Here is a 23,633-nt window from a genome sequence, read left to right on the forward strand (position 1 = left end):
ACACAGTGATAGATGTTGTTTCCGCATCTATAAAAAGCTGATTTGTCACTGATTCTCTCGCTTACGGCCATACCACCCTGAACACGCCCGATCTCGTCCGATCTCGGAAGCTAAGCAGGGGGCCTGGTTAGTACTTGGATGGGAGACCGCCTGGCAATACCATGTGCTGTAAGCTTTTTACACCTGCAGGAGGCGCTGCTGCTCACTCAACACGGACAGCTTCATGACATACTTCACATCAGGAAGGAAATCACTCAAATAAATTCACTTTTCAATCTTTGTCAAAGACTGGAAATGAGCGCACACATAAAACTCATTTAGGTCACTCTGTCATATCATCTTCCAGCACTGCTCAGCTCACAGTGACTTCATCTGTCTCAATTCTTCTGGATACCAAACACACACAGATATTATTGTCTCACGTTAGTCTGCAGACTGTTAAAAGATCTTCCTGCAGTCTGCAGATTCATCCCATTTCCTTCCTTCCTAAGAATCCCTGCTGATATCCAAGGTGCTGATCCCAGATCTGCTCAGATGTCCCAGGTTCTCCTCTGCTTTTATCCTCACACACTGAACTGTCTCCTCATCTATGTGTTAACAACCAGAACCCACTGATGTGGGCTCAGAAATAAAGTTTCTAATGTTTTCCAAACACAAATGAATAAATTACAGAGATTTACTGAGGCCAGATAGAAAAAGTGCACGTGCAGCCACTTTAAACTGTCAAACAGGCAACTTTATATGTAACAGCACACACTGAGAGCTGCTCTGCAGAATAAATACTTTTACTGGTGGAAGTGTTAGTAAATGTTGCTGATGCAGAACTTTTACTGGGAGTTGAATATTTCTCAGTGTGGCATCAGTGCTTGTAAAGGATCTACACCACTGTCACCTGACTCAAAATCAACACTAATCAAATTGAAAGAAGTTCATAATCAGCTTTTATAAGTGAATTATAAGCTAAAGGCTTCCTGTTTGCCCCAGGTTAGGGTTAAGCTGATCCGGGTCAGGGGGTAAGTTGCACCGTCTGGGGGTGAACTGACCGTCAAACTGAATCTAAATCAAACCCATAAGAAATTTCAACCATAACTTACCTCTTTGAAAAACTGATTTAAAAGTCCATTATTGTTTTGTAAGTGGTCATATTAATTTTCTTCAGGATAACTTCACATTAAATCTGATTTTAAAAAAAAATGTCATTAAAGTTGGAATCTTCCCTGAAACAGAAATGCTGAAGTGGAATGAATGAATAAATGTCCCCAAAACTTTCCATCCTTCCACTTTCTTTAATTCATGGTTTCAGGGGGAGTGGAGCCTATCTGTCACAGAAACTCCTCAACATTCCAGTCTAATAACAAGTCTGAAACTAAAGCAAAAACTGCAGCCCCAAATGAACATTGGCATGATATAGGCTGTGTCAAATGCAAAAGCAGTCCCTGTTTCCCTTTTTGGAACTCATCCTTTCTAAGGACAAAGTTAAATGTATGAGGATCAAACACAACAAGTACCTGGGACATGTCAACAGATCCAGGAAATCCAGGAACCAGCAAACTGAGAGCCAAAGAGAAACTGAGGCGTCTGCCAACAAATCAGCAGCAGCTGAAGCTGATCAACTTCCTGATGTGTCATGAAGTGATCACATGTTTCAACTAAAGACATCAGATAGACATGGCTTTAACAGCTGCAGACCAATATCAATACTTTCACAGTTTGTTCAGAAAATAGATAGTTTTATTGAAAACAACAGCTTATTGAATGAGAGTCAATATGGGTTTGGGTCAAATAGGTCTACAGCTGCAGCAATAATGAAGGTGACAGAAGAAATCCCAACTGCAACAGACAGAAAGAAGTTTACCATATGAACCATTCATTGAGCTGAAGAAAGCTTTTCACACTATTGATCATTCAATATAACTTTCAGAGTTAAATAGCTTTGGTGTGAGAGGAGTTGCTTTAATGGGGAACTCTGGTATTTTTAAACCTGGACCTTATTTCTGGCATGAAATACGTTTCATCTACTCACAGAACAGTTTGGCGAAAGTCGGCGTCCTTCGGGAGCTATTTAGAAAACTCGCGATCAGCGTATATCCATATAATGGAGTTAATGGGATGATGCAGCCTCTAAATAAGACATTATCTGTCTTAATTTCACCAATACTTTAAGAAAAATGAATGAACGAACGTGTACTATAGCTCTGTTAGTTCATAGGTGCTGTTATGTGGCTACTTGCGGCTATAGGAGAGCTAACGGAGGGATTTCTACACAGGCCCTCTACTGGGACAACCAATTTAACCAATTTAAAACAAATGTGTATCTCAGCTGCTGGAGTCAAACTTTGGAATTCTCAACATAATGATTTAAAAGGTTTTTCAGATGTTTCCCCGTTCAAAAAAATGTATGAGGAGAAAACAATTGGACATTAAACAAGACATTAGACAGTGGAATCAGCTGCACCCATCTGTCCCAGACAGCCCTGATGGGAGCAGGCTGGTCAGATCTTGCTCTGGTGTCTCTGTTGTCAAATCTGAGGACTCTTGATATCATTTGAAAGGTCTGAAGTGACATTGTTGCTCGAAAATATTTCTGCCTGTCGATGCGTCCCAGAGACGATCAGTGGCCTCATTGCAGGATCTGTGCACTCCAGCAAAAAGAAGAAGCATCCAGGTATTCCTCATCAGTGTCTTTCCACATGTTGCCATGGACTTTTGTTCCTTCAAGGTTTGACTCTTTTTAATGGCATAAATGGCTCAAAACATGTGTTGATGTCACTGATTCTGGTCACAGCAAACCCTGTGATTCCAGGAGTCATTTTGATGACATCTGCAGCAGCTGCCCTGCCATCATGTACATCATGAGGTACTGAGCTCCAACACATCTTACCATTTTTGGACTTGAGTCTTTCAGCAGGAGCAGCTTCAGCACCGGTGACCTCCTCATCAGATGAGTGTCTTCTGGATGATATTCCACTTTGTCTTCCTCCTCAGAAACCTGCTCATCCGTATCTCCATGCTGCTCTTTGTCCTCTCCCTCATTTTCACCAGAAATATGATGCAGAACTTCTCTCACTGAGAATCTTCTTTTCCTTTTGGCATGCTGCACATTGGAGATGTGCACTCTGCACGTCACCAACTCCACACTGAACTCAGCTCACATGTGTGGACATGCCCGTCTTTGCTTGTTCTGTTTCTGTGCAGGTAAACTGGATAACAAGGCAAAATGAGAATCCCCTAAAGCTCACATGATGAGGAGAGGAGCTGGCTGTCAGTGTGTTGGCTGACAGTGCCCTGATGATGTCAGCTGTGGCTCTAATTATTGCTTTCTAATCTTATTTTTGTAACTGGGACGAAACCGACCCGAACAACACAGAAGTCTTAATTTCAGCCTGAGCTTTTTACAATTTAGTTTTATTTTGGTTCCTGACAATAGATAAATCAACTCCAGTTAACTGTAAAGATGAAAAACTGTGGTATTCATGTCTCATCCCATCATCACCATTACAGCACCGCTGCTGGAGCTGATACAGAAACACAGGAGACTTCTAACATTTTATCAGTATCAGTTTTACACAGACAGCTGGATCCAGGATGACTCTGATTGCTGTGCAGACCTGAGAGATGTCACCTTGATGTGTTCACAGTTTGTCACATGATGACAGATGTTTTTAGTCTCTGTGCACACATCTGTTGCATCTGTAGCAGCACTAAAACTACAGAGCTCCTGCACAGTACAAATCCCAGTTTAAACCGTGGTTTTGATATATTTTCTGGTGATTATCAGCGACTTATTCTTATCCATCACTGTGAGTCTTCCCAACATTAGGACTGCTTTCAGCCTACATGGATGGGACAGTAATGGGTGGTGTTTCCATCGGCCGGTGACAGACGTCACAACAAAATAACTAGACAGAGAAGAAGAGACTGAGCGTGGCGTCTGTGACAAGAAGAGTCAGAAACTAATGACATGGATGAAAGTGAACTCTGCTCACAGCAGATTCAGAGCAGGAAGTTAGTCCTCATCCATCACTGTGTTTAACTGTTTGAAGCTGTCGGCTGGAAGAAGGATTCTTGGCAAATGTGTTGACAGTGTAGATTATCTTCAGTAATTCCTTCTTCATCCAGTTTAAAATCACAGAGATATAAGATTCCTCAGATCAGATGATGATCTGGACACTCTTGCATTAGCTCTCTGATCTCAGTGAGACTTCCTGGTTGAATAAAGGTTACTTTAAATATAATATTAGACTTTATCTTAGTAACTTCAGTAGAAGACATGTTGATCGATGTGTTTGAGGGAAGTTACTTAATATCACTAAAGTTTCCTGAACTTATCAAGAAAAGCTCAGTTTTCTTGGTATTATTTTGATAGAATTATTTTTATAAATTTATATAAAGCTTTAAGTAAACACTGGTTTTTAATTGCTCTTAAACTCTTTGTTGGATGTATATTTCAGAGTTTAGTTTTACTCAAGCTGAAAGTGAAACTAAACTTCCATCTTTTTGTGACGCAGGTTATTTTCTCTGTCTGAAGTTAATAGAAGCTATTTTTAATGTTTGACTATAATATCTGCTGTTGGCAGCTTAGTTCAAGCAGAAACGGACACAATCTACAGTTCCTGAGACATTGTCTTTTGGAGAGTGCCTTTCTGCCATTGGAGCTGTTGGTCTCAGAGAAAAGCTCTATAAGTTCTCAGCAGTCAATGCACTTCTGATGTTTCAGTCACTTCTGTCTGTAACCGAAGGACTCCGCAACCTCCTTCAGAAAGAGACTGTAGACCTGGCAGAAGCTTTGATCTGCAAACAAGCAGTGTGTGACACACTTAAGGGCAAACGCACAGATGCATTTGCCACAGAGCTGCATGAGAGAACCAAAGCCCTGTGTCACACCCACAGTATCTGTGGGTATCAGATTTTGTGCTGGAGGAAACTGCAGGTTTCACACACTGAAATAAAAACAACTCACGCATTGAAAAGAGAGTTACTTTTCCCTTGTGTGGATAGGATGGTTGGCAGGGCTACTGAAAGGCATCCAGGCATGCAGTCCTGAATGTGAATCACACACTTGAATGATCTTGCAAAACACAACAGCATTGACCTGAAAACAAAGTTCTGGTGGTCAGAAACTTTCTTGCCTGGAAAACAGAAGCTGGATGTTCACCCACAGATATATTGTCTGTAAACAACCTCCTTGATTCTCTTACCATCAGCTGATTTAAATGTTAATCTTTCATCCATCATAAACAAACTAGATGGAAAATACAGGCTGAATCTTGACAAACAGGTTCATTGCAGACCTGTAGAAGCATCTTTTATCACTCTGTATGTTTTTTTTTCCATCAGGTGACTCTGTGGGTTTGTCTTTTCATTGTAAGTTTTACTTTTACACTGATTTCACAGATTCAGCCTCCTGCTGTCCTTATAATGTGAGTATTGATGTTTATTATAATAGTCACTGATTAGACACAAATACGGAGGAAAATATTTTAGTGTTTTCACAGACAACCCTTGCTTTATTTAGGAATACATTTTCTAAAGGAAAATGATTTCCTGGTGCAGGAGCTACTGATACTGCAGCCTCTCTGTGAGCTGTTGCCCTTCAGGCAGATTTCATGTAAATGTTCTTGTGTCATAACTGAAGGTAACTTAGTGGCCAATATAGATACATCCCAGGTCCCCAAAGAATGATGAAACAGTTTGATCAGAAGGTGAACACAATGATATTTCATGGATAAAAAAAGTGGATAAAATACTCAAATTTCATATCATTTTTGGATTTTCGGTCATAACATCAGTGAGTCCTTTAAAACAGATGCCTGTGTTTTCTTTAACTCCACATTGTTCTCAGACTGAGTCTGAGGAAGAGGAGTCTGACAGCTTCAGAAGCTTCATCTCCTCTTTCAAACCCTCCTTCTTATTGTCTCAGATTACAGACATGTTTCCCTCTCTGAAGGCAACCATCCCTAACAGTGCCTGTGAGCAGCTGCTCATGTGGAACATCCTGTAGTGCACTGCGTCGGCTGCATTCCTGCCTGCCTCAAACAATGGCTCAGAAAAGACTTCACAGTCTTGGAGTCATGTCAATTGAAAAAGACAAGCTTCAGCATCTCAGTCACAGCAGAGTGATAGAGCCATTTGTCACCCTTAAAAACAGACGGATTTCTTTGATGCTTCCATCCACCAAGTAACTCGATATTGGAGCCATTTTTTTTCTTGTTAATGCTGTAAATATGCTGTTACTGTGCAAACCTGTGATAGTTGTTGTATTAAAGAAACAGACTGAAATAATAATAACAATAAATATTTTCTCTGCCTTTTTTAGCTGTTTGTGATGTTTTGCGCTTGTGCGCTACGTTCGCTCACATCCTGTGCATCTTCTGGGGGCTAAGCCCCCCCCTGTCCTTAAGACCGAGTGACGCCCCTGAATAAAATGGAAAAAAAATATATAAATATTAACAATTTTCTGTATTGGCTTTATTTGGAATAAATCTGTCGTAATGCTGCTGTTGTTTCTCACCTCTACTGTCACGCCTTCTTCACGCAGTCTGACTGGATGTTGTGAAAATAAACACTGGTGTTGTCTGTGATAACTGAAAAGAATGACTCATAAAAGCACCTTCATCTGAACACATTCTTCTCACACCACATAACACACTAAAATGAGTAAAAACTAACAAGAAGATAGAAAAGTCCACATTTAAGTGCTCAATGTATAAAATAAAGCAGTGAAGTGTTAACAGTGAGTAAATTAGAGTTAAATCCTGCACATAAACTCAGGGCTGAGCTTTGAAACAATGTTTTTCACTAACTTTGCAGGAGACCGACCTCAGATTTGTTTTACTGTCACAATCACAACTTTTAATGATTAACACGCATCTCCTGTGAGCGCTGATTCTCACGTGTCCCTGTCCTCTGACTGAAATGAACATTCCTGTAACATCTTCCTGGCCTGTGTGCCATACAGGTGATAAACTCTCAGAGGCTGCTGTCAGATAACAGCTTGAGGAAAAGTTTGAAGGATCCTGAAACATGTAGACATTCATGTTCCTGAGAATCTGTTAAAGATCAAATTAAAACAGATGCATATTAAACACTCTGGTACATAAAAAGTCAACATTGATGAAGACCAAAGGCACCTTTTAAAAAGGAGCTGCATAACCTGAGCATTGTTTGGAGCTAATAATCCAAACATGACAGATGTGTAAATGTCCACTCCAGCCTTTATTCCTCTGAAGGGGACAAATTAATTCATAATTAAAGATAAAATCATCTGTGATGAGTGTTGATGAGGTCATGTGAACCATACTTTGGTCTCCCCTTGTTAGGGTTTAATCATGTTTAATCACAGAACTGGTTCCTGGTGAGCAGTGCTTGGCCTCCATCTCCAGTTACCTTCTGCTGGAGATCAGTCTCCAACATCAGCTTTTAAATCTTTTAGATCTTTTCTGTCTTTGTGAGAAACTCTGGACCCAACTGCTGCTGCCATTCACTCCTGTAACTTTGGCCAAGCAAAGTTTCAGGTCTGAACAACTTCTGTTCTTCTCTGGACTTTGACTTGTAAACCATCAGATATCAGTCAGATTCCAGTTCCTGCTTCCAGCCTCTGCTTTATTCCCATAAATCTTTACTCTAAACAACATTTAGTTTTGTTTAAAACTAAAAAGGCAGGTACAGTCTTCCTGCAGTACAATGCATAAAACCTGATTGATGAGACTTCAGCTGCTTTACTGAACCAGCTGCAGACATTCAACACTTTTCTCACCATGAATTCGGGTCATTCTTTGACATTTTCAGCACAATCAAACAGTAAGATGTTTACGGGTTCTGTTAATCTCCTCAAACACAGTCATCATGAAATAAATAAGGCAGGCTGTGTGAAACACAACAAGTTTCAGAGGTGTCAGAATACTTTTAAAGCTTCAAACTTAAGCAGGAACATGTTGTAGAGGGAGTGTTCAGCCAGGTCATCTGTTTCAGTCCTATTCATGCTCAGATGGACAGAAAAGGCTCTCTTTCTATCCACCATCAGTGATGTTAATGAGCATGTTCCCTCCTCCATCTGATTGTTGCTTCAGAGTCAACATGACCAGTCTGCCTGATACCAAAGCAGGATGCCTCCAAGTCCCAGACTGGCTGTGAGATGGTCAGTTACCATTCTGACCTCCATCATGATCCCTACCTAATGTGAGAAAACTCCTCAGTGAGACATGATGGAGGAAATAAGCAGATGATGGCTGATAGGAGTCAGGAGTGAGAGTAAGACTGATGAAACTGTTCATTCATTTCAAAACAAATCAGAAATGTTACAACAAGGTTACAAGCTGCTGTTAAACTCAGAGATAAAGATGAAATCAGATCCTGTTGCTGCTCCTCCCTCCTACCTGTCCTGCCCCCATCAGGGGTGGAGCTCTGACTGATTCCAGCAGCAGCTCACCTGTGTCTCAGTCTGTGGAGCCTCGTCTTCTTCAACACTTGGTTTGAACAAACTGTGAGTCTGAACTTTGTCTTCAGTAACTTTCCTGTTTGTTTCTGCTCTGTAATGTTTGGGGAACATGTTCACTTCTAATTTCAGCTCCAGTTTGATCACTGTTGTGTTTGAAGAAAAATCTACATGATTATCATTTAAATTGTTATTGACTAGAAACATAATGTGATTTATTTGTTTTATTCACAAAATAAATCACATTGTGTTTTAATTTGTGGGAATAACTGTAGTTTCTTCCATTAAAGTCAGACACAGAAACTCATTGCTGTTTATCTTTGATTCCTTTAAAGACAAAAAGTAACAACCTGGATGAAGGTGTGGTTTTGTTGCTGTGTAACAATTGTTGTTGCTTCGATGTTTGCGTCAAGGTGTATGCAAACGCAGCGTTGTAACTGACGTATACAGTCACATAATGACGTGACTCCCCTTAGCACCCTGAGCTATAGAAAATCAAACTGGTTCTCAGCTGGTTCGCATGTTGAACAAGTTGTTAAAAAATACCATCAACTGCAACAACGCGTCATTTATCTGGAGATTAGCTGAAAATTACTCCATTATTGTTTTTATTTGTCAATTTTTCAAATGAAAAACACGACTTTTTTCTAGTCTCTATTGTTTTCTTGTTTTTTTTCACACTTTTGCAACTAAATATTTCAAACTGTCAAAAAAAACCACAAAAATATCACCTGATAAAACAGGTTTTAGTGGCGTCTCTAATATAAGTTTCTCTATATGAAAAGTTTCTTGTTTCATTTTTACCTTTTATTGCATGTATTAATTTAAAATATCTGTTTTATTTCATAGCATCACTTTGCTGAGACTCCAAAAATACAATTAATAACAATAATGATTCAACTGAGACTGATATGAAACAAAGAATCAGAGCCAATCAGAGGAGCAGCTGATCTTTTTACAACCCAAATGATGGAGAGGAGGATTTGAGTTGATGTGCAGATGAATGATTTGTGTTTCCTCTGCAGATGAAGGTAGAAAGTGTGTGTGAGCTGATGTGAATTCAGCAGCATGGATCAGTGTGAGGACACTAAAACCACTCTGTGTGGGGAACATGAGAGCCAGAGCAAAGCTCAGAGGTGAGATGACCATCTCTAACTGTCCATGACTCTTCTCCATGTCAGAGCTCAGCACTCACATCACCAAACCACCTTTATTCACAGGAACCAACCTGAACCTGAACCTGAACCTGAACCTGATCCTGAACCCAGCTGTGTGTCCTTTAAGAGCGACCAGTCAAAGGAGTTCTTGATTCATTTTCAACATGATGTTCCATCAGCCCAACAGTGAGTATCTGTCAGTATTCAGTGGAGGCTGCATCATGTTTCAGATGATAACCAGTTTTCAGCTGAATTACTTGAGACTTGGATCAGTTCTTGATGTCTCTGATGAGACTAATTAGCTGCATCATGTGTGTAATGTGATATTTTAGTTCAGTCCTGCAGCTCTTTATTAAAACAAAGGGAGAATATTGCTGAATATCTGTCCACTGATGTGGCTTTTTCACAGGATGCTGATTATGTAGTGAACAGGGCGGCTGATGCAGAAATATTACGTTCTCACACTGTTAGAAAGGCTCCAGATTTCAATGATTAATATTGTTTGTTATCCGTCTTGGTAGTTCCACCTTAAGGGTTAACATTGAACAAGTAGTCCGCACCACCTTAAGAATGCAAGGTATTCTGGTTATTGTAGCGGTACCAGAGAAGTGAGCGCCCGTTAAGTTTAGTTCAGTCATCATTATATGCTGTTCAGCACCGAAGTGCCAGTGTGCGTCATTGTTGATTGTAAGTGCATTATTTCAATTCGGTAATATGTGTTTACTCATGTTGAGGTTTACTTCATTTACCGTTTCCAGTCATGGTTGTATGTGTTCACGTGAGTTCCTCATTGCGTGCCTTAAGCACCGCCTTCGATACTTCTCACTTGGAATTTAATGCGTTGTGAGAATATGTCTAGGTTGATGTGCACATTTATAAACATGAAGCATTTATGCTGTTTCACATCTGTGTTTTGTGTAGCCGTGTGTTCGTAGGCGCCGCCCTTATGTCGCGCTGGTTAGATCTATCGCGGCGGGCCCTTTGATCGCTCGTTAAGCTTGTTAACGCCATTTAAGGCTATCGAGACCTTTATTTGATAACGGTTTATTGCTTACTTTATTTGTGGTCTATATAAGAGCTGGTATGGTAAATTGAGAGTGGTGAAGTTAGTGCACTAATCAAGATTATTCCTCATATCTGATCTTATACTGTGACAACCTGTATAGTGTAAATGCTACACTATCAAATACTATATTATTGCAATTATGTAATATATTATGGTATTTGTGTTTATGCTCATAATGGTTTCCTTTTCTGTTTGTATTCTGCAGAACCACACACACACACACACACATTCAGACATCTATTCAGTGTTAGCACCGTCTCCTGCCATGTAAACAGTCTCATGCCTGTAACTCACCTGTGCCTGCCTCTCATCAGTAAAACTGCCTAAACTGGATTCCAATCTCCTCTGTTTGTGTCCTGACCGACGCCCCGGGAGCGAATGTAGCTTAAACTCAGAACGTACCAACCCTATACAGTCCTTTATTCTAGTCTCACCAACACACACGTTGTGTTTAATGACGTCAGTTTAAAACGAGCTTCTGAAGAAACAAGAACAAAATGACCAAATCAACCCAATAATGTTATTAACTGATCTGTTATCAATTATCTCTCAATAAACCTGCTCATGTTATCTGGTGAAAAGATCTCATTTTTTAATCTAACACTTTATATCCCAGAAAAATCAAATATTTCAAAGTCAGTGTTTTCCAGTGTGGTGCAGCTGTCGTTTGTCTCTAAAAGAGCAGAATGAATCTGATCACACAAACAGTAAAGACTGAGTCAGGGAACCATACTGAAAGCTCAGAGCTTCAGTCTTCCTGTTTTCTCTCAGGTAAAATTACATCCAGCTTCCAGTTTCACACACCTGCTGACGTCTGCCTGCAGAGTGGCAGAGCTGCCACAAGGGGGAGCTGTAACATTGTTCCACAGCAGCCACACTGACTCTGACAGGCCGTCTCACTGCAGACTCAAACACTATCACTGAATACTTTAGTTTGAAGAAAACAAGTGTTTTTCTCTCAGGATCCAGCAGAGACTCAGGCCTGAACCTGGAATCAGCTGTGTGTCCATGAAGAGTGACCGGTCAATGAATCGTCCTATTTTATTCAAATCAGACCAACATCCATCCTTTCAGAGGTGAGCTGAGTGTAAATGTTGTAACAGAGTAAAATGTAGCAGAGTCAGTTTGAGCAGTTTTTATTCCAACATGTGTTTAATGTGAGCTCAGCTCTGTTTCACATCCATTTCTATGTTCATATGTGAAGCGGTGTGTGTTGGATGTTTTCCACAAACACAGCAGTCAAAGAGGAAAGAATGGATGTTGGAGGAGGTGTTTCTGAGTGTCTGTAGGACACCAGCTGGTCCAACAGGTGCCACTTTGTGCTTTGGCTCTAACACAGTGTAGGAAGTGTGAAGCAGCTGACTTCCAGAGTAAAGTCAGGTCTGTTTTAGGTGGTTGAAATATAGACAAACAAACATGGTTTTGAATATCTTAAAAGATTTTCAGAAATATCCTTTCAGATGTATTGTCATGTCTTGTCTTTTTGTCTTTTGAGTGCAGTGCTGAAATTATTTTGTGTTCTTTAGGAGGAAGCTGGAAAAACCAGACTCACCTGAACCTAAATCCAGCTCCGAGTGCCAGAAGACTGATCGATCTATAAAACATTCTCCAAGGAAAAGGCACCACCCAGATGTTCAAAGGTACTGGAATAGTTTAGAGATGACAGAAAGAAAATAAAGCATTTAATTTATTTTTTTGACATCTTCAGTACAACTTTACTGACAGATAAAGTTCTCTCAATGTCGACTCTGTTTTAAACATCTATCTGTCTAACACTGGGAGCATATCAGTACAACCAGTCTGATCCAAGCACACACTGGCTCTGGCTGCCTTGCTCCAGGGCACTTCAGCAGGGAGGGAAAGCTTTCTGAAGGGGTTGCTGAGAGCTGTTGGATCCAACCAAAGTGAGCTGAAAGCTCCAAGCAGCTGCAGACTGAGCTGTTGATTCTCAGTGGGATCAGCAGGACTAGTAAAGCTTTCCCACTGCAGGGAGTCCTCTGATTCACTGTTCACATCCACACATCACTTCATGGAGCTTTACCTTGTGTTTGTCTCTGTGTGGACAGACAGAATGTGAGCTCATTCTTCATGATTCCTCCACAGAGTGGACCAGCAGAGCTCAGAGGTTCCCAGTGGTCAGTCTGCCCAGCAGCATCAAACACAGCTGGACTCCATATTTATGGTCTGTACATGTACAACAACTACTTTTCCATCTATTCTGTTCACAGTCATCTCCATGCTGCACTTTGTAGACCAGTGGATTGTCAGTGTGTCCAACATGGATCTGATGTTTGGCTCCATGACTTCAGTCTGATTGGCTCATTCATATAGTATTCTGTTCCAGCTGCTGGAGGACAACATGGTCACTTTTGTGAAGGAGGAGCTGAAGAAGATGCAGAAGGTTCTGAGTGCAGATTACCCAGAATGCTTAGAGAGTCAGAGGGAGGATGAGGATGAAGAGCAGAGGAGCAGCAGAGAGGCATTAGTGAAGATCACAGTTCACTTCCTGAGGAGAATGAAGCAGGAGGAGCTGGCTGACCGTCTGCAGAGCAGTAAGAGGATTTCTCTAAAGATTTAACCTGCTGGATAAATGACACATTTACTGATGTCTCATCACACAGAACAACACATGTTCAAATACTCATTCTCAGATAAATTAAAAGTTTGAAGGTTTTCTGTGTATTGTATTGACTGATCTTTTTTGTTGTGTTTATTTAGAACTTTCTGACCCAGTTTTCCGACATAAATCTGCTCTGAAGAAGAAGTTCCAGTGTGTGTTTGAGGGGATTCCTAAAGCAGGAAACCCAACCCTTCTGAATCAGATCTACACAGAGCTCTACATCACAGAGGGAGGGACTGGAGAGGTCAATGATGAACATGAGGTCAGACAGATTGAAACAGCATCCAGGAAAGCAGACAGAGGAGAAATAACCATCAGACAAGAAGACATCTTTAAACTCCCACCTGGAAGAGATGAACTAATCAGAACAGTGATGACAAAGGGAGTGGCTGGCATTGGGAAAACAGTCTTAACACAGAAGTTCACTCTGGACTGGGCTGAAGGCAAAGCCAACCAGGACATCCAGTTCATGTTTCCATTCACTTTCAGAGAGCTGAATGTGCTGAAAGAGAAAAAGTTCAGCTTGGTGGAACTTGTTCATCACTTCTTTACTGAAACCAAAGAAGCAGGAATCTGCAGCTTTGAAGAGTTCCAGGTTGTGTTCATCTTTGACGGTCTGGATGAGTGTCGACTTCCTCTGGACTTCCACAACAAGGAGCCCCTGACTGATGTTACAGAGTCCACCTCAGTGGATGTGCTGCTGACAAACCTCATCAGGGGGAAACTGCTTCCCTCTGCTCGCCTCTGGATAACCACACGACCTGCAGCAGCCAATCAGATCCCTCCTGACTGTGTTGACATGGTGACAGAGGTCAGAGGGTTCACTGACCCACAGAAGGAGGAGTACTTCAGGAAGAGATTCAGAGATAAGAAGCAGGCCAGCAGGATCATCTCCCACATCCAGACATCACGAAGCCTCCACATCATGTGCCACATCCCAGTCTTCTGCTGGATCACTGCTACAGTTCTGGAGGATGTGTTGAAAACCAGAGAGGGAGGAGAGCTGCCCAAGACCCTGACTGAGATGTACATCCACTTCCTGGTGGTTCAGGCCAAAGTGAAGAAGGTCAAGTATGATGGAGGAGCTGAGACAGATCCACACTGGAGTCCAGAGAGCAGGGAGATGATTGAGTCTCTGGGAAAACTGGCTTTTGAGCAGCTGCAGAAAGGAAACCTGATCTTCTATGAATCAGACCTGACAGAGTGTGGCATCGATATCTCAGCAGCCTCAGTGTGCTCAGGAGTGTTCACACAGATCTTTATAGAGGAGAGAGGGCTGTACCAGGAGAAGGTGTTCTGCTTCATCCATCTGAGTGTTCAGGAGTTTCTGGCTGCTCTTCATGTCCATCTGACCTTCATCAACTCTGGAGTCAACCTGATGGGAGACCAACAAACAACGTCCCAGAAGTCTGAAACAAAAGAGGATCCATGTGCAGAGACTCTCTTCTACCAGAGTGCTGTGAACAAGGCCTTGCAGAGTCCAAATGGACACCTGGACCTGTTCCTCCGCTTCCTCCTGGGTCTTTCACTGCAGACCAATCAGAGTCTCCTACGAGGCCTGCTGACACAGACAGGAAGTAGCTCACAGACCAATCAGGAAACAGTTGATTACATCAAGGAGAAGATCAGTGAGAATCTGTCTGCAGAGAGAAGCATCAATCTGTTCCACTGTCTGAATGAACTGAATGATCGTTCTCTAGTGGAGGAGATCCAAAAGTTCCTGAAATCAGGAAGTCTCTCCACAGATAAACTGTCTCCTGCTCAGTGGTCAGCTCTGGTCTTCATCTTACTGTCATCAGGAAAAGATCTGGATGTGTTTGACCTGAAGAAATACTCTGCTTCAGAGGAGGCTCTTCTGAGGCTGCTGCCAGTGGTCAAAGCCTCCAACAAAGCTCTGTAAGTATAAACTGAAGCTGAAGGTCATGGCTTGAAGAAGCCAACAGAACCACATCATATGTAAAAAGCAGAGATGTAACCCTGATGTTCTGAAAACCAGATGCTCTCATCTCCATGACTACACACCCAGGTCCTGTGCATGAAAATCACAAACAGGATCGGTGAAAAGGGGAAGCCCTGAGTCCAACACGCATTGTGAATTAGTTTGACCTAGTGCCAAGAATGCGGACACAGCTCTCGCTTTGGTTATACATGGGCACCAAAAGTCTTTCTCCATGCCTCAACAAATCAATGCTGCAGCCCTTTTAGCCCCTGAGTACCTGTCAGCTCTTTCAGGTGACCCATGAGACAACCCAGCACAAAAGGCCTCCTTCTTCAGCTTGACGAGTTCCCTCCTCATTGGCTGACAGGCACTGACAACCTTCAGGCCACAGCTCTTGGAAGGAACATGGTCCATTCAGATTCCATGTCCCCATCCTCCCACGTTATGTGAGAGGAGTGAGTTGTAGACCGTGTAAACAGGGGTTTGCACTAGATGTTCAAATTTCACCCTCGCTAGCTGTTTTTGCTTATAAGGTCTGTCCTGCAGTCTTCCTGCCAACGGATCCAACTCACCACCAGGGGGTGATCAGTTGACAGCCCTGCTCCTCTCTTTACCCCAGTGTCCGTGACATATAGTTTCCTTTGTCTGGGCGAGGTGACTGTCCTTAACTGGTGCCGTTCCAGGATCTTTAAATCGCTCTTAACCTGACCCCTCCTCTGAGACCAATTTGCCATGGGAGACCCTACTGGGGCTAACGCCCCCGACAACACAGCTCTCTGGATCATAGGGATACTCAAAACCCTCCGCCCTCAACCCTATCCCTTATTGGGATTAGTTTCTTATTTAGAAAGAGCTTTTTATAAAATGATAATCCATTAATGCAGGGAAGTAGCTGGGTATTAATTTCATAGCATCTTAAAGAAACAGAAATTGAACTCTATAGTGCCATCATAGATGAACTCCGCTGAGGCTGTTGCCCCCGTGACACAGACCTGGATAAGCAGATAAAAATGGATGGACAGATTTTTTATTATCTTTTTTTTACTTTTTGTAAGCAATTGATAACTGAACTTTTTTTCTCTTTATGTGTATCCTTAGCCTGAGTGACTGTAACCTCTCAGAGAGAAGCTGTGAAGCTCTGTCCTCAGTTCTCAGCTCCCAGTCCTCCAGGCTAAAAGAGTTGGACCTTAGTACCAACAACCTGCAGGATTCAGGAGTGAAGATGCTGTGTGGTGGACTGGGGAGTCCACATTGTGAACTAGAAAGTCTAAGGTCAGGATTTATTAATCTTTTAAACTGATAACCATTGGATATGATGGTTTACATGAATGAATGAACAGCTGACCTTTGAAGGATCGTTTTGATTAGTGAAATCATATTGAATCATATCAGGTTGTTTATTTCCTTGAGACCTTTTGATTATTGTCTGATATTAGTCTTTCTGTTTGATTTATTTTAGTATAAATTATGCTCTTGTTATGTTCTCTTTTGATCTGCAACATATTTAGATATTGTGAGCCTCTCTGGCAGTGGCTTTTAGCTTGTTAATGTTCATCCATCATTTTAGTTCAGACTTATATGTTTCAACAACTTTGGGACAAATTGTGATGACACCTGTTGTTTTCATGATGATTTGGATTGGCTGACGTGATCCTCTGACTATTATTTAGTGGTCAACATTTGACCAGGATTAGCTTCATTTTCAGAGCAGTTCTCTCAGAGTCTCTGTGTTGTTTTGTGTGTCTGCAGCCTGTCAGGCTGTCTGATCACAGAGGAAGGCTGTGCTTCTCTGGCTGAAGCTGTGACCTCCAACCCCTCCTATCTGAGAGAGCTGGACCTGAGCTACAACCATCCAGGAGACTCAGGAGTGAAGCTGCTGACGGCTGCACTGAAGGATCCACACAAACTCGGGTATGGAGAGGCCTGCTGCAGCCACACACAATGTCTGATAGAGGAGGAAGAGCTGGAAACATGTTCTCTGTCCCTCACCTGGTTCTTCTCTTTTTGCTTTATGCTTAATATTATTGTTACATGCACAATCACATGCAGTCAGTAGGAACCTTCTACCTTCTCAGAACTAAACATAAACAGCAGATATTTGTCAGGCCCAGATGGACACAGGACACAGATGCCGGGATTTCACAGAACAAGATGGTTTATTAACACAACCACTGGAGATTCTCCAGAGCAGAGCAAAGCATTAGGCTGTGAAAATCCTGGGGCACTCTCCTTGCTAATTACGGTGCCAGAGAGTGCAGCTATGAAACTTATGAAACCAAAAACTCTCCACACTAGGAGGTAAACAGAAGAGGCTATTAAAGATTACGAACAAAGGATCACGCTCTCCTGATGAGGTGGAATTAAACAAAAGATGACGTGCTCCCAATAACGGGGCAAAAATACACAACAGAAAACGCTCCTCAACGGGAGGCTCTATGAAACTTTAACAATACGGCAAGGCTCTCCTTTAACGGATGCAGAAATCAGGGTTAAACAACACAAAATCGCTCCACTATAGGAGGGACTATGAAACGTTATCGTTAACCGACGCTATGCTCCACCAACGGAGGCGTTGCCGGTTCATGACAATATTCATGTAAGGGGTCACAAAGGAGAAGATTTCCTAAAACAAAACTAATACCTGCAGGAGGTGAACCGTGAATCCCTCGCCTCGGCCCTCTGTTCTTCGTTCCCTTGTCAGAAACCAAACAAAACATGAACAACTTGCTACTATCCTCTCATACGGTCGTCCAACAGTAGAAATGACTCATATTAAGGTGATAGTTTGGCAGTGCAACTTTGAAACAGTAGAGTGAGTCAGAATAAGAAATAGCTCATGTTTTGGAGGTAATTCAAATCCTACTGGCCACTAATAACACTGTAACTGAAGCTGTTTGTGCACTCAGTTGTGGAACGGTGGCGACTGACCAGCACACAGAATGCAGATCAGCTGAACACACGAAACCAGCTCTGAGAGTGTTTACAAAAGCTAACCAATAATCACAAAGGAGTAATGAAATTGTTGATAACTGATATTCATCTGGAATAGCTTGCCATGTTGCCAATGAACCTAAAAAATCAGTTGCTGATGATTTTTTTATATATAATTAACTGTAACACAGGCTACAAGACAGTGACCACAGCACCCAGAATAACAGCAGTTGGCACAGTGGGGAGCTGATTTGTGTTCCTTTCCTTTGTCTCTTTCTCAAGTGGCGAGTAGCTCCAATATTTTCTTTAAAATGACTCTGAAAAGTACTCCGGTGAGCTTGTGATTGTGGTCCCACATCGGACAGGATCTTTCATCACTTTTGTGGCTACAAACCCCTTGTGTGTGTAATTACGTGTGCAAAGTGACATATGTGAGAATCAGATGATTGATGGCAACATGCTGTCACAGTATAGTGCTTTGTTTTTTTTTTTGGTAACACATACATGAGTGAAAGCTAGTAAATATTCATCAGTAGCTGTGTTTGGACATAGAAAAACATTAGTGTGCTCCACTGTTCGTTGTGTTGTTGTGAATATTAGCTTTGTGACACCCTGGCTTTGAACAGAGATCTTTGAGCAGATTAAGTTGTTGCAGCTCACCTTGTCCGCAGGAAGAGCTGATAGATGCTGAAAAGATGCTTGAACATACATCATGTCAGCGGTCCGATTCATTAACAGAGTGGATGTTGGACTAAACTGAACCTTATTCTGACCCCCCTCATCCTTTCAGGTCGGAGCCTGCTGGACAACAGTGGTTGACACCGGGATTGAGGAAGTGTAAGTGTGTTTTTTAGTTGATTCAAGGCAACAAAGCAGCACACATTCAGTCACCAACAAACTGTCACATCACACTTTCATTAGTATTCATCAGGGTCCATAAATAAGGAAATGATGCAGCTTTGTGCAACAGACTTGATCCAGCCCTCATTTTGTTCTGTTTCCTTCCAAGCAGCCTGACTGTCCTGTCTTCTTTAAAGTGGTCCTGATCAATAGTTTCTGAAGGCTTTCTGAAGGTCTTTCAGAGTTTTTCTTTGGACATTTTCTGCTTTTTCACTCATTTTCATTCCAGTCCTTGTACCTGAGTTTTTTCTTTTCTTCATTAAGCCACTTAACTCCTTTGAATCATTCAATCGTAAAAAGCCTCCTAACTCAAGGGATGAGCCAGTGTTGTGTCGACACATAACAGACAACTTAGCAAAGAGACATTTTAAACAGTATCTTTTGGCACTTTGTTACTAGAAGCCTGTTATACCAGTCGAGGGCGGCAGGAAGAGCGACAAAAAGAGCCTTTTCATGACATTTACCACTTTCCAAATGCAGCTTTAGTTTTGAAGACACTTTCTGTATATGTGAATATCAGACTCTCACATAAGACTCCTAACACATTTACCTGCATAAATACTTGTTACGACTGTGCAACATTCTATTCTATAGTCTGTACTTTATTGATAATTTAATGTTGCATGGTTTTTAAACATTTGTGAAGTCGCTCTGTTTTGCCGTTACAGCAGTAGCTTGTATTTGAGCCTAGCCTTTAGCTGACATATGGTTTGCCTATGCACACAGCTGGACTGTTTAATTGATAACCGATGAAGGGCTAGAGCCACTCAGACAGTTTTGTGTTTTTTATTGCATGTAGATACAGACTTTCTCTGCTTTTAGAAGGAAAACTTTTTGTGCACGTAATCATTCTACTTATTTTGCTGGAAGCTGCTGTGGCAGGAGGCCTCCTCAGATAACGGCACCTCCTGAATCGTCAAGCAAAGTAGAGTTGCTGGACGTTCAAGTACTTCATATGTTTTGTAACTATTAATTGAAAATAATTTTGTAGAATTGCTTAGAGTGTTCTGTCAAGACTTTTTTTATTTATGAAAACTTTCACGACACGGATATGTGCTTTATATGGAAGTTCAAAAAGAATTTCATGGCATTTTCTTTTAATCACGTTGAATTATTATTTTCTGAAATTAATGCAGCTGGATTGTGTTTGTTCTCTCCATCAGATTCCTGTCAACTCACAATCGACACAAACACAGTGAACAGAAAACTGAAACTGTCAGACAACAACAAGAAGGTGACACATGTGAAGGAGGTCCAAATGTATCCTGATCTTCCTGAGAGATTTGACTTCTCTCCTCAGCTGCTGTGTAGAAATGTTCTGACTGGTCGCTGTTACTGGGAGGTTGAGTGGAGAGGAGAGGTTCGTATATCAGTGAGTTACAGAGGAGTCAGAAGGAGAGGAAATGACAATGTGTTTGGAAGGAATGATCAGTCCTGGAGTCTGGACTGTGCTGATATCGGTCGTTACTCTGCCTGGCACAGTAAGGGAGGAACAGCCATCCCCTCCTCCACCTCTGTCTGTAACAGAGCAGCAGTGTATGTGGACCGTCCTGCTGGCACTCTGTCCTTCTACAGAGTCTCCTCTGACACACTGATCCACCTCCACACCTTCAACACCACATTCACTGAAGAACCTCTGCATCCTGCCTTTGGGTTCAGGTCATTTGGTACCTCAGTGAGTCTGGGCTGAGTTTAGTATAAAGAGTCTCCTCTTGTCCAAGAAATACTCTCAGCAGCTGTTTACACAAGCAGTATTATTTTATTAATCTGATAAAAGCTTTATCCTAATAAGACATTTGGATGTAAACAGCATTTTCTGATTACCTTAACCCAAATAAGGTCATATTCTGAGGAAGGGATTGTTGTATTAAGCTTGCGGAGTATACAGATCCGAGACATTCTGTTATTTTGTTATTATTACTGTAACGGGTGGTGTATGGACCCAATTGCAGTACAAAGGAGTCAGAAGACAGTGGTAAAAAGTTCAAGGCTTTACTGAAACTCTGGCAGACAGACAAATGGTTTAGAAACCGGCAAACAGGAATCAGGAGAGGAGAGGCAAAGTTCTTGGTCAGGGACAGAAAGCTGGGTCGAATTACCAGGAGGCAGACGAAGCAGGGAATCAGGGACAGGCGAGGTCGGTACCGGGAAGGCTGGCAGGAGAACGCTGGAAAGACTTGCATGGCAAAGAACAATCTGGCAAAGGATAGAGTGTGGCGCTGGTGACTATATGCTGGGCTGATTGCATGTGATGAGAGGCAGCTGTGTGCAGAGGTGAGTGGAGTGAACTGATGAGGTGTGTGTGGCTGACAGGCTGAGTGGGGCAGAAGCAGGATCAATGGAAAATTACTGATGGTTGGATGACTAAACTGTGACAATTACGTACTACTGGAGTTTTCACAGCATCTTGTTGTCACAGCTTGGTGGAAAATAGAGGGTCCAAATGCAGAAACTGGTGACTTTATTTAAGAAACAAAAGGTGCAGCCAAGCTGGACAGTCATAACCTAAACTAATAAACAACAAATGACCAAATAAACCACAGGATAACTACAAGACAACAAGATTGCCGATTGACAACAGGTGAGTGTGGAGCTGAGGACCAAACAGGGGAACTGAGGACAACTCGGGGTGAGGATGAGTAGCAGGATTAACTAAAAACTAAATGGAAACCAGGACACAGGTGAGGCAAGGAAAAACCAAGAGTACAGACGCATATAAAACCAAAGTCACTAAATAAAACACAAACCTCAACGCACTGGGTCACACTGATCCCTGAGCATGTGTTGGAGAGCAGCAGAGTTGCAGGTCCGACTTATGGCTTCTCTTTTTGTTTCAGAACCCAAACATTTGTTTTGGACTTGTTTTTTTATTGATCAGGTTGCTTGTTTCTGTCAGAAGACCTCCAAAAAGTCCACATAGAACAGTTAGTCTACGGAGAAAATGAAGAGACACCCTAAGAGCCAGACAGGCATCAGAGCAGAGCTTTGTGTTGTCAGGAACATGGATGTGATGCCACAGTCATTGTAGCTGCGTAGGGGTAAGTAATGTGGGCAGGAGTCATTAATTAAGTGGTGTGTTCTGTTAAATGTAAACAGCTACAGGTACGGAAAATTCTATCTGTGACTCGGTAAACCAGTAATAATGCTGAATATTCCATTCCAATGTTTTACAGAAGACATTCGGGCCGCCTTACCGATTAAATCAGACTGCAGTCGTAACTTAATTGTCTAAGTGACCTTAAAATCCGGTTGAAGTCAAACTTTCTCAATTTCAATGAAAGTAAGACTGAAGTGATTTGGTTTGGAGGATCAAATCCACCTGACAGTGACATTCTTGGCCTTTTGGCTCCGTACAGTCGCTCTGCTGTTAGAAATCTGTGTGTGATCTTCTTAAGAGCTCTTTTAAGGTGGATAAGATGGATATTCCAGCATCTCAGTATTCCAACATCCAGGTTAAAACTCAGAGGGGTTTTTTCAGGGGCTGCTCCAAACCTGTGGAAAAGTTTAACCTTTCCATATACGCTCTGCTCAGACTGTAGAGATATTTATGAAGTCTCACCCCTTCTTCTTGGCTTTCAACTCAAGTAGAGTATGACATCCAAATGTAGAATTTGTTTTTAATGTCGTCATCTTCTGTATTTATTGTTGTTTCACTGGTTCTTGCACATTTATTTTATTACCGTGTTATCGGCTGTAAACTTATTGACTGTGAAGTAGTTTGACCAACTTTTGTTCTTTTAAACGTGCTATATGAATAAACTTGACCTAATGAAATCTTATATGAAATAAGTTTATTGTTCGATAAGGTTAGATTATTGCTGTGCATGTCCACAAAGTCACTGTTAAACAGTTCAGTTTCAGACTGTGTTGAGTCTCACATCTTTTTTGTTTTATTCCCACCAAGAGATCAGAAATAATCCTTTCAGAGACTCCCAGGTTGTATTACATGGCCTTTTCAGGGTAAAACAGAATAAATGTTAAACAGGCTTCTCAAGCCCAAGTCTGTGTTTTGACATGGTGAAAAACGTGAACAGGACATCAGACTGTTTCTGGATGACAGCAGAGGAAACAAAGGGACAAAAAGGGACAATCTGACTGTCTACACAACACAAATGTGACGTATTATTTAAGCATATCCGTCAGAGCGTTGGGTCTGTTGAAGTGTGCTGCTTTTATATACAGGTAAAGACCTCCAGAACCAAGTCTGACAACTAAACTCACGTCTCAATCAAATGAAACTGACGACTCAGAAACAAATTCTGACAATTATTTTAATCACATATGAATCAAACCAGTTGATGGAAATCAAATATGTTTGAAGCTCAAAGAAGAGTCCTGTCTTTCTGTCTCCTTTTTTTGTATTTTTTTTTTTTACATATTATTCATTTAATTTGATCTTGTTTATTTTTCTCTCTTTGAAACATGCATTATATTATTAATGTATGAATGCATCTATGTGTGTATTCATGTGTGTTTGTAAATATTATTTTCATACACTTTCTACTGTTGTTGTGGTTAAAGAACAAATAAAATACAGAATGAATATAATCAGTATTCACACTTTATGTTACTATGTTTATTTCTAT

The 23,633-nt window shown here is 41.5% G+C and overlaps 3 protein-coding genes and 1 pseudogene across 3 annotated transcripts in view; 3 read left to right on the top strand and 1 right to left on the bottom strand.

The window, feature by feature from the left end:
* The window catches only part of LOC140296621 (uncharacterized), a 581,862-nt gene that overhangs the window by 134,321 nt on the left and 423,908 nt on the right, over positions 1–23,633 (bottom strand). The gene's annotated exons all lie outside the window — the stretch shown is intronic.
* On the top strand, positions 60–175 carry LOC140310506 (5S ribosomal RNA; annotated as a pseudogene).
* The window catches only part of LOC140291688 (NLR family CARD domain-containing protein 3-like), a 46,160-nt gene continuing 27,007 nt past the window's right edge, over positions 4,481–23,633 (top strand). Inside the window, exon 1 of the mRNA XM_072379434.1 lies at positions 4,481–4,508. The gene's annotated coding sequence lies outside the window, so the exon portion shown is untranslated. The remainder of the gene's footprint in view (positions 4,509–23,633) is intronic.
* On the top strand, positions 12,288–21,565 carry LOC140295439 (NLR family CARD domain-containing protein 3-like). The gene is made up of 6 exons (XM_072379658.1): positions 12,288–12,297; positions 13,376–15,173; positions 16,315–16,488; positions 16,966–17,127; positions 18,938–18,984; positions 20,211–21,565. Exons 1-6 carry the CDS (start codon positions 12,288–12,290, stop codon positions 20,735–20,737), a joined length of 2,718 nt encoding a protein of 905 aa, XP_072235759.1. The 3' UTR covers positions 20,738–21,565.

This window comes from Leuresthes tenuis, unplaced genomic scaffold, assembly GCF_036924035.1.
Source record: "Leuresthes tenuis unplaced genomic scaffold, fLeuTen1.0.hap1 SCAF_1, whole genome shotgun sequence".
In the NCBI taxonomy this organism is placed as follows: Eukaryota; Metazoa; Chordata; class Actinopteri; order Atheriniformes; family Atherinopsidae; genus Leuresthes; species Leuresthes tenuis.